Consider the following 11315-nt stretch of genomic DNA (forward strand, 5'->3'; position numbering starts at 1 on the left):
AATTACGCACTGATCCTCAAGAATGGAACCCACCGTGTAAAATTCAAGATGCCTGTACTTTGCACTTATCCAAGTTATCCTAATTGTCCTAGTTCTATTTGCTTGTGTTTGTCCCATTCTATTCATGTACCTGTCCAAATATCTTTTAAGTGCTGTTATTCTACCTGCCTCAACTACTTCCTCTGGCAATTTGTTCCATAAATACACCGCCCTCAGCACGAACAAGTTGCCCTCAAATTCCAATTATATATTTTCTTTCTCGTCTAAAACCTATGCTTGTAAAACAAAGACTATGTGCATTCACTTCTATTCCCATGATTTGATACACCTACATATAAAATCACCTTTCAGCCTCCTGCGTTCCAAAGAATTAAGACTTAGCCTATGCCAAGTGTGACCACACCAACGTTTTGTACAACCATAAAATAACATCCCAACTTCTATACTCAATACCCTGACTGGTGTAGGCCAATGCGCCAAAAGCCATGTTCACCATCCTATCTACCTGTGACACCAGTTTAAGGGAATTATATACTTGTACTCCTAGATCCCTCCTCTCCACAAGACTCCCCAGAGCCTTATCATCACTCTGAAGGTCCTTCCCTGGTTTGACTTCCCAAAATTCAACACCTCACATTTAACTGAAGTAAATTCCATTTGTCATTCCTCGGCCAATTTGCCCTGCTGAAATTCATGATAGCCATCTTCACTGACTACAATACCACCTATTTTAGTGTATCAGCAAACTTACTAAGGCTTAGCTATGGGCAAGCGCATGGGCCCTTGCTATGCCTGCCTTTGTAGGGTACGTCGAACAATCCTTGTTCGAGACGTACCGGGGCCCCATCCCTCTGCTACATCGACGACTGCATTGGTGCTACCTCCTGCACCCACACACAACTCACTGACTTCATCCATTTCACCACCAACTTCCATCCGGCACTCAAATACACCTGGACCAATTCCAACACTTCCCTGCCATTTCTTGACCTCACTATCTCCATCGCAGGTGATAAACTTCTGACCGACATCCACTATAAACCCACTGACTCCCATGGCTATCTAGACTACACTTCTTCCCACCCTGCTTCCTGTAAGGACTCCATCCCCTACTCCCAATTCCTCCGTCTACGCCTCATCTGCTCCCAGGATGAGGTGTTCCACACCAGGGCATCGGAAATGTCCTCATTCTTCAGGGAACGGGGGTTCCCCTCCCCTACTATAGATGAGGCTCTCACCAGGGTTTCTTCAATACCCCGTAACACTGCTCTCTCGCCCCATCCTCCCACTCGTAACAAGGGCAGAGTCCCCCTAGTCCTCACCTTCCACCCTACCAGCCGTCACATACAACAAGTAATCCTCCGTCATTCTCGCCACCTCCAACGTGACCCCATCACTTGCCACATCTTCCCATCTCCCCCCCGTCTGCTTTCCGCAAAGACCGCTCCCTCCGTAACTCCCTGGTCAATTCTTCCCTTCCCACCCGCACCACCCACTCCCTGGGCACTTTCCCTTGCAGCCGCACTTGGGCACTTTCCCTTGCTACACTTGTCGCTTTACCTCCCCCTTCGACTCCATTCAAGGAGCCAAGCAGTCGTTCCAGGTTCGACAGAGGTTCACCTGCACCTCTTCCAACCTCATCTATTGCATCCGCTGCTCTAGATGTCACCTGAACTACATCAGTGAGACCAAGCGTAGGCTTGGCGATCATTTCGCTGAACATCTCTGCTCGGTCCGCAATAACCTACCTGATCTTCCGATGGCTCAGAACTTCAACTCCCCCTCCCATTCCGAATCAGACGTTTCTGTCCTAGTCATCCTCCATGGCCAAAGTGAGCACCACCGGAAATTGGAAGAGCAGCACCTCATATTTCGCTTGGGCAGTTTATACCCCAGCGGCATGAACATTGACTTCTCCAATTTCCGGTAGCCCTTATTGTTTCCTCCCCTTCTCAGCTCTCCCTTAGCCCTCTGACCTCCTCTTCCCGCCCCCCCCCCCCGCTCCTTAGATACTGCCGCACTGGCTGAGTTTCTCCAGTACTTTCGATTTTCCAGCATCTGCAGTTCCTTCTTAAACAACTTACTAATCATGCCTTGTGCCTTCATCCAAATTGTCGATATAGATGATAAACAGCATTGGGCTCAGCAACAATCCCCAGGCACATACAAGTTACAGGCCCCCCAGTGTCACATTCTCAAACATTATTCTCTATTTGCAAAATTTCTGCCCACTCATTTAGGCTATCTTTTTCACTCTGTTTACTTCATAATTTACTGTCCTACCCATTTTTGTGTTGACAGCATAAATAGCAAGCATATATTAGATTATTTCCTTGAAATCATTTGTATAAATTGTAAAAGGTTGTGGTCCCAGTACTACTCACTGTGGCACTTTGCCAATCCAAAAATGTCCCATTTATTTGTGTTTCCTGCTAGCCTGCCAATCTTCTATCCATACCTACTGTACCATGAGCTTTCATTTTCACCGTGACTTCTTAGAAAGTGAGAACTGAAGGTTGAGGTTATAAAGAATTACTTTGTCATTGAGAGACTTGGATTCCTTCCTCATAGTCTTCAGTACAAACTCGGGCATGTTATTTTCAATATCCTCTCGGGTCCCCGTTTTATGAAGTACAGCTGCTAGAAAGGAAATAACCTATGAGAAGAAAACATTATTACATTAATCAATTGAAAAATATTGGTTTTCAATTCTAAATAAAGAACAATCTCCACTCAATTTGTTAGCTAAATAGGTCAAATAAAACTCAACCACTTTACAATTTAACAGAGTAAATATGTTTTCACGGAAGATAAATATCGGTGATGTATTAATATGAGTGTCGACTGCCTTCACTCGATTAATTATTTAAACAGTGCAGATAACTACATCAAAAGAGTAAATCCCGTTTTCGAAAAATGAATATTATTGATTGTGAATTAAAGACAGTGATTTTGCCAATATCTCATAATGGAGTAAAACTATTGCCATCCTGGTTGGGTGTTAATTTTTAATGTAATTCACTGGCTCAGTGTATCGAAGGTAAAGACTACATTACCGATTCTCCACCTGACCTGCGAGCAAGAGAGCACAAAAGTGAACTGGCTAGATTTGTAATCAATCCTCATTGTCAATTTTATAGTATTACTAGACCAAGTGGGACCCGTTGGGTCCCATCCCCTCAACGTGAGGTTGCAGGGGGGTGAGCCTACGGCGTTACACACACACTAACCACCCCACACACACACACAGGGAGGGGGGGTGAGGGAGGGAGGGAGAGGGGGCAAAGGGAGGGAGGGAGGTGGAGGGGGAGGGGGAGGGGAGGGGGAGGGTGGAGGGGGGTGGGGGAGAGGGGAGGGCAGGAGAGGCGGGGGGGAGGAGGAGGGGGGGGAGGAGGGGGGGGGGGGGGGGGGGGGGGGAGGAGCTGGGCGGGTGGTTTTGCGAGCAAGTGGGCTGCGGGGCACACAGCAAGCGGCAACCAAATGACTGCGAGTCGGGTGGGGGGGGGGGGGTTGACGTAACTCGCCGCGCGTAGAAAACAGTGCTCAGCAGGCTGTACTTGGAAAACAGTGCGCACAGGCCGCGCGAGCAGACCCATTGTGACGTCATCAGCTCGTTTATTTTCTAAGTTATTTGAGATTTTTGAACATTTTCATAAATAACTCAAGAAATAATGCATGAAATTTTCAGATAAGGCAATGTTTGACCACAGCTTAAATTTCTATCGGAATATATAGAAATCCCACCGTTAGCGCGTCGTGTTTTCGAGGAGAAGTGTACCGCACACAGACATCACACAAATACATAGACATCCAAGATCAGAGTTTTATGTATAGAGATACTTTGTGGGGAATAGTGATAATAACTTTCTCCACCCCATCCTGCTTCTATTCCCTTTCTTCATAATGTTTCATTTCCTCATTATTTAAATGTTTTATACACTTCCTTTAAAATCACTTCCTTTTTCATAGGCCATAACCTGTGACATCTTTACACACTATGCATAACATATATTCCTACCTATCATTTCCTTAATAGCAAATTTAGCAACCATACTTTTGTCCCTTCAACCAAGTCATCATGTAAAGGCGAAAAGTTGAGGCCCCCAGTATTGTTTGTTGTGTGACATTGCACACTCCTACCAAATTAACCATGACATCAGAAATAATTCAGTGGCAGTAAAAAAAATTTTGAGGTGACTTCAGTGATGTGAAAGATGCAATACAAATCCGAGGCTTTGATTCCTTCCTTTCACAAAACCCTCCCAAACTTTACAACTTTAGTGTGATACCCGACCTCCGCATTTTATCTCCTTCCCCACTATGTGCTTACACTTACCACTCCATGGCACAAATCCAATTTCTGCACACCCATGGTAGCAGGAACATGAAAAGGTGTTTTTGGTCTGTTTCATCATTGGGTTTGATGTGATTATCTAGCATTACTACGACTTTTTTGTCTTTATTCAGGTTTTTCCTTATCCAAGTTTTCAATTCGAGGGTTATTCTCAAATATCAGGGCAGTTTCTGGCTTCTACTGTCTAGGGGTGGTACAATGGCATAGCTAGTAGAGCTGCTGCTACACAGGTTTAATCCTGACCTCTGATGCTATGGGTGTAGTTTGCATGTTCTGCCTGTAACCATGTAGATTTCTTACATGTGCTTCAGTGTCCTCCAAAATCCCAAAGATTTCCTGATTGCTGTTTAATTAGCCAATTTAAATTGCTACTAACTGTGTAGATGATTGGCAAAATCTGGGGGAAGTTGAAGGAAATAAGGAGAAAATCAAATGGGTTAGAGTAAGATTAGTATAAAAATGGGTGCTTAATGGTCAACATATAGTGGTGCAAAAGGTCAGTTTCATTGCTGCATCTCTCTATGACTAACTTCATTCTCCGACACTCATACTATATCCCTCCTTTCTACCTCTCAAAGACAAAATATGAGAACACAGCATAGCATCAGGTCCTTAGGCTTGTCCCATTTGCCTATATTGGCCTTTAAACCTCTTGATCCATGAAGCTGGCCAGACATCTTTTAAATGTTGTAATTGTACTTTTGTCTACCATTTGCCTGGCAGCTCATTCCATATACCTACCACCTTGAGTGAAAAAGCTGACCCAGGGGTCTCCTTAAATCTTTCCCCACAAACCTTAAATCTCTGTGCTCTAACTCTAGATACCCTACCTCTCCTAACTTTGCTAAAAAGACTGTGACCATTCATCTTTATCTATTTACCTAATGACAGTACAGCTAGGCGAACATAACCACACGCAACTCTCCGAGTGCAGTCTCACTAATATCTTGTACACCTTTGTATCCCAACCCTTGTATTCAATGCCCTGGCCCATGAAGGCATGTATACCAAATGCCTTCTTCATCATTCTGTTGTCATTTTCAGGGATCTATGCATTTGGATCCGTAGGTCTCACTGTCCTTCGATACTCTCCAGGGCCTTGCCAATTACTGTGCAAGTCATGTGCTGATTTAACCAACCAAAGTGCAACACTCCAAACTTGTCAAAGTTAAATTCCGTTTGCAATTCCTTGGTCCATTTATCCAATTAACATTAAGCCTGTCATAATCTTAGATAACCTTCTTCACTGTCCACTATATAGGTATGTTGCAAAACCTACCTTCAGCGTCGCTGCAGACCTGTCCCAGCCCGTGTGCGTGAGTTTGGCGCCGTTGAGAGGGGGGGCGGGTTTAAAACGTGATTTACCCTAGGCTATCCAAATCGAGGTTGTTCAGCCTACTTAGCTGCCGACGAAAAATCGCTGGGACGTTGGTTCGCTGGAGCTATTTTTAAACTATATTGGTTCATTTAGTTGTTATAGTAAGTTAAAAATTATCCTCTAAACCGCGACCGCCGACAACGGGACGGATCTCATACAGCGGACAACGGAAGATAGGTTGTTTATTTTTACATTGAAAAGGGCTTCTTAAGATCCCTTTATACAAAGTTTAATATTGCGAGTAGCTAATTTGGGGCCCCATTAATTCCGCAGTATTTTTCTGGGCATTTGGGGTATAAATCTACTGCAATGGGAATGTTCTAAACCAGCGCGTGCCACAGAGTTCCACAGGATCCCACTCAAAAGCTGATTTAAATGGCCATTAATTTACAGCAACTGAACACTAAATTCCTTCCATTTGGCCTATAAATTAATGTCAATGAGATTTAAAAATCATGTTTTATTGTGAATTCTTTGTGAATGTTATTTGGACACTTTAGGCTATTTAAAAATGTTAACCTTTTCTTAAGAAATGGATAGATGTTTAGATCTAGCAATTGAAGTTTGGAATTAGCTACAATTGGGTAACTAACTAATTATATGCTTTAATTTCAGGTCATCCAAGTAAGATTGTTTCATATTTGTTTCAGAATGCTTCAATCTATAATAACTGCAAATTTCTTTCAGTTCTCTTAATTTTTAAGAAAGTTATGGCCATTTCACTGTCCTCGATCACAGCTTTTGTGTTAAGTCAATCGAAAATCAATAGGGAACAAGATGCTAATTTCCGAGTATGAAAATGGCCATAACATTTTTAATACTGAAGATATGAAAGTGAATTAGGTGTCAAATTAAACTTATTTTTATGCTTTATCTGATGGGATAAATTGCAGACGATTTTTAAAATCTCAAAATTTTGTAACATTGCTACACTATACCACCAATTTTGGTATCAGTCGCATAATTATTAATAATGGCAACAACATTCTCATCCAAATTATTAATATAGATGACAAGCAACAGTGGACCCAACTTCGATTCCTGCAGCACATCATTGGCCACAGTTTTCCAATCTGAGAAACCAATCCTCTACCACCAACCTTTGACTCCTGCCACCTAGCCAAATGTTGTATTCCATTGATTAGCTCATCCTGGATCCCATGTGGTCTAATCTTATGAATCAGACTACCATGCAGGATCTTGCCAAAGTTCATATAAACAACGTGATTACTGATAATGATTACTTTCATTACAGACCACTTCCATTTCCTTGGCAGATTCTCTGCACTCAAACATTTACTGCCACAGCCTTACTCTTTCTCCAATCACATCACATCTTCTTCCAATCTTCTCTCAGGCCATCGCCAAAATTCTCTTTGGTTTCATGTGTTCATGGATTATTCACCTCCAATATTAACAAAGGTATTTCTGCCTGCTCAAAGTTTCAAGCATGGTTTCAGACCACGTTTCCCCACCTTTCCAAATTTGTAGTCTTCAACATCCCTCTCTTATGTAGTCATCCTTAGATCTGCTGTGTCCATTAAGCCATTAAGAAGTGATACGGTGAGAAACCTTTCCCTTAGCAGTGCTGCTTTAGACCAGACCACATAGGTTTAGGGTAAGCAGTATGTGACTTAGAAAGCATTTGAGGAAAATATTTTTGGAACCAGAGAATGGTGGAAATCTGGAATGCATGGTGGAGAAGGTATCCTCACAAGATTTAAACAATAAATTCAATATTTCCACACTAATCCCATTTTTACCATTTGACTGATATATTTCTATGCCATGGTTTTACAAGTACTCATCTAAATAGGTTTACCTGCTGCGGTTCTTGAATAAAGGTACCAGATTTCCTGCCCTTCAGTCATCTACTCAGTCTCCAAAGAAATTTAAGCATTCCTTCATAGCCACAGCACTCTGCCCTTACATCCTGGAATACATCTCATCAAGCCCGGGTGATTTATTCACCATTAAACCACCTTGTAACTTATTTTAGACAACAAATTATCTGCAATTGCAATATACTGCTTCCTGAATTCTCCATGTTCAATGTTCTCCTCCATAGTGAATAGAGATAAGGAGGTTTCATTTACGACCACACATATTCTCCAGCTCCATGCACAGATTGCCACTTTTTCCTTAATGGGATCTACTTTTTTTCCTGAATATCCTCTTGCCCTTACCATACACATGATGTACTGAGCAGATTTCCTAAATCTTGCCCACTGCTGCCATTTAATGCCCTCTCTGTTTTCCTAATGACTTAATTTTAATTCACCACTGCCACCTTCCATATGTCTACTGGCCCTCATCCAATTCATTTCTCTAAACTTTCCAGAAGTATTTTTTTAACTCAATGTAAACTACCCCTTGACATCCAGGGTTCCTTGGACTTGTAATCGTGAAAGATAAGCTAAGGTACTGTCCAATTTACCACCACCTGACTTATTGAGGACAATGATCTTTGTCTCCGGAACTGGTATATCACAATACTGAAAACTATATTCTGCGCCTTTCCTTTTGATCTACCTATTGTACTTGAGATTGGCTTGATTGTATGTATCTATAGTATTATCTGTTTTAATTGGATAGAATGAATAACAAAGCTTTACGCTGTTCCTCTGTACACATGACAATAATAAATCTATATCTAAACCAATACAACTGTTAACATTATTATAATGTAATTTCTTAAATTGAAATCATTGCAATGGATAAATTTTGCAATAGAATTCATCAGGCATTCATTTAGGGATGTCTCTACAACTGTTTTATTCTGCTGTTATTAAAGAGCCCATTTTACATTTGATACAGTGCAGCCATCTTTCCTTGTAATGCAAATCTTCTAGCCCCAAATGTAGAAAATGTCAAATTTTGCAGTAAAGGGAAACCAACTGTGGGCTCCTCGGGGCCAATACTGTAGCTCACACTCTAATATTACAAGGAGACTATCTTGCAGTCAAATTACTTACCTGTACAGTCTTTCCAAGTCCCATGTCATCACCAAGGATACATCCATTTCCATGAAAGTAATGTTGGCAGATGAACTGTATTCCATCTCTTTGGTAGTCTCGCAGGTATCTGTTAATTGTATGTGGAACGCATATACCTCCATCGGACAATTTCAAAGAGGTCTTGGGCCCTGATGTCTTTTTGTCATTGAAGAAAGGCTTTTCCAAGTCTTCATCATCAAATATAAAACCCTTCCAACGTTCACTTTTACTTTTCTTCTGTAGTCTGGTTATTGGCACAATCTCTTCATTGAAATTTGAAAATCTTAAAAGTGCTATAGTTTCTCCATTTTCATTTTTAGAAATAGACTTTATTGTGGCTTCAGATAGCTTCTCATCTCCAGAAACAGGTGCAAGAACAAGATCACCAACAAACCAGTTTTCTGCATACAAAGAAATTCAGTAAGTGAATAAACAAAATAAATGGCCATCGTTTGGTATTGGCTTTTAAAGCAAGTCAATTGCAGATGGCAAAGAACATTATTCATCTGCCTATGGCTCTCCGATACTTACCTGCCATTAGCATTGATGTACATTTCTAAGTTTGAGGCAGCTCGATTTGAGAGAAAACCTTCCAGTGCATATTTTCCACAGCTTCTGAAAAAAATAAATTATAAAACAAAATTTAATAATCTATAATTATTTGGCTATGCATTTTAAGATCCTCTTTACCCTGTCATGGCCAAATGTTTTCAGCAAGTGACGAGTGGGGTTATGAGGGAAATTTAGATCAGCCATGATTAAATGGCAGAGTAGACTTGATGGGCTGAATGGCCTAATCCTGCTCCTATCACTTACAAACATGAATTATCATAAAAACAGAAAATAATGGATGTACTCAGGTTAGGCAGCATTGCTGGAAAGTGTATCAATTAACATTTAAATGACCTTTCATCAGAACTAGAAACATTTAAAAATTAAACATCTTAAATTGCAGATAGGTGAAGAGAAAAAATGTAATTCTGAAATATCAACTCCATTGCTCTTTCCATGGATGCTGTCTGACCAGCTGAATGGTTCCAGAATTTTCCTTTTTTTTCCAGTTCTTCGTATCCCTAGTTTTCTTTCTGCTTTTCAAACAGGATTTATCTTAATGTTGTCAATATCTACTAAACCAAAGAGCATGTCAGGACGACATAAAAGATCCCATGGCATAAACTTGAAGAAGAGCAGACTAGCCAATATTCACCTCTCGGCAAACAACTAGATGCATAATATCTAGTTATCAGATTGCCCTTTGAGGGACCTTGCTGTTTGTTGCATTTCCAATACTGCCACACAAGAAAATAAAAAGTGAAAATACTGGGAGGGACTTCTTCAACCTTAAATGCTAACCGTGTATTTTTTTTCCACTGATACTGCCTCAAGTGTTGAGTGTTTCCAGCTTTTACTGTTTTTATTTCATATTCCCAACATCAAAATTCTTGTTCATTCATAGTCACAATGGACACATTTAAAAAAAGTACTTCCTAGATTATCAAAGCGTGAAGTGCTAAGAATACCAAGAACTTGACGAGCGTTGAATAAATGCAAATCTTTTTATTGTTTAAGAAAGAACTGCAGAGGCTGGAAAAATCAAAGGGAGACAAAAATGTTGGAGAAACTCAGCGGGTGAGGCAGCATCTATGGAGAGAAGGGATAGGCGATGTTTTGGGTCGAGACCCTTCTTCAGACTTATGTCGGGGGGGGGGGTGGAGTGAGAAAAAGAAAGGAAGAGGCGGAGACAGTGGGCTTGTGGGAGAGTTGGGAAGGGGAGGGGAAGGAGGGAGAAAGCAAGAATACCTGAAATTGAAGAAGTCAATATTCATACCGCTGCAGTGTAAACTACCCAAGAGAATTATGAGGTGCTGTTCCTCCAATTTGCGCTGGGCCTCACTCTGGCAATGGCGGAGTTCCAGGACAGAAAGGTCGGATTCGGAATGGGAGGGGAAGTTGAAGTGCTGAGCCACCGGGAGATCTGGTTGGTTATTGTGAACTGAGCAGAGGTGTTGGGCGAAGCCATCGCCAAGCCTGCGCTTGGTCTGACCGATGTAGAGAAGTTGACAGCTGTTATCATTTTCCCACATTAAAGAGCATTCACTGCTCATCAGACCAAGTTGTTAAAATTTTGGCAAGTCTGTTCTCTGCTATTTTTAAACTAAATTAGGTAATATCTACAAACTTATTTGTTTTCCTCACTGCAAGTTATTTATGATAGAGGGCGGTACGTTAAGGGAAGCATTCTGTTGAGAGAAAATTTAGAAAAGATAAGGGGAACAATAGCAGACTCGGTATTGATAACTATACAATGTGTACGCAGTCAATTAGAACCAGAGAAGGCCTAAAGTTAACACACAGCTCTTGAAATAAGATGAGTAAATTAATAACATATAAATAAATTAATGTGACTTAGTATCCATTATGTGATTGAAAAGTAATCAATGTCAAGTCAAGTCAAGTCAAGTCTATTCGTCACATACACATACGAGATGTGCAGTGAAATGAAAAGTGGCAATGCTCGCGGACTTTGTGCAAAAAGACAAACAACAAACAACCAAACAAACTACAAACAGAATCACATATTCTTTTC

The 11315-nt window shown here is 41.1% G+C and overlaps 1 protein-coding gene across 3 annotated transcripts in view; it reads right to left on the bottom strand.

Moving 5' to 3' along the window:
- ercc6l2 (excision repair cross-complementation group 6-like 2) overlaps positions 1-11315 on the bottom strand; it is a 96763-nt gene that overhangs the window by 82029 nt on the left and 3419 nt on the right. For 2 of the 3 annotated variants that reach the window (XM_055632911.1, XM_055632910.1), the window contains exons 2-4: positions 9260-9343; positions 8708-9129; positions 2537-2656 (exon numbers count right to left, since the gene is read on the bottom strand). In XM_055632911.1, the coding sequence (XP_055488886.1) occupies positions 2537-2656; positions 8708-9129; positions 9260-9272 (555 nt within the window). In that variant the 5' untranslated portion in view covers positions 9273-9343. The remainder of the gene's footprint in view (positions 1-2536; positions 2657-8707; positions 9130-9259; positions 9344-11315) is intronic. The other variant, XM_055632912.1, reaches the window with a different exon arrangement.

Source organism: Leucoraja erinacea, chromosome 3 (assembly GCF_028641065.1).
Source record: "Leucoraja erinacea ecotype New England chromosome 3, Leri_hhj_1, whole genome shotgun sequence".
Taxonomy (NCBI): Eukaryota; Metazoa; Chordata; class Chondrichthyes; order Rajiformes; family Rajidae; genus Leucoraja; species Leucoraja erinaceus.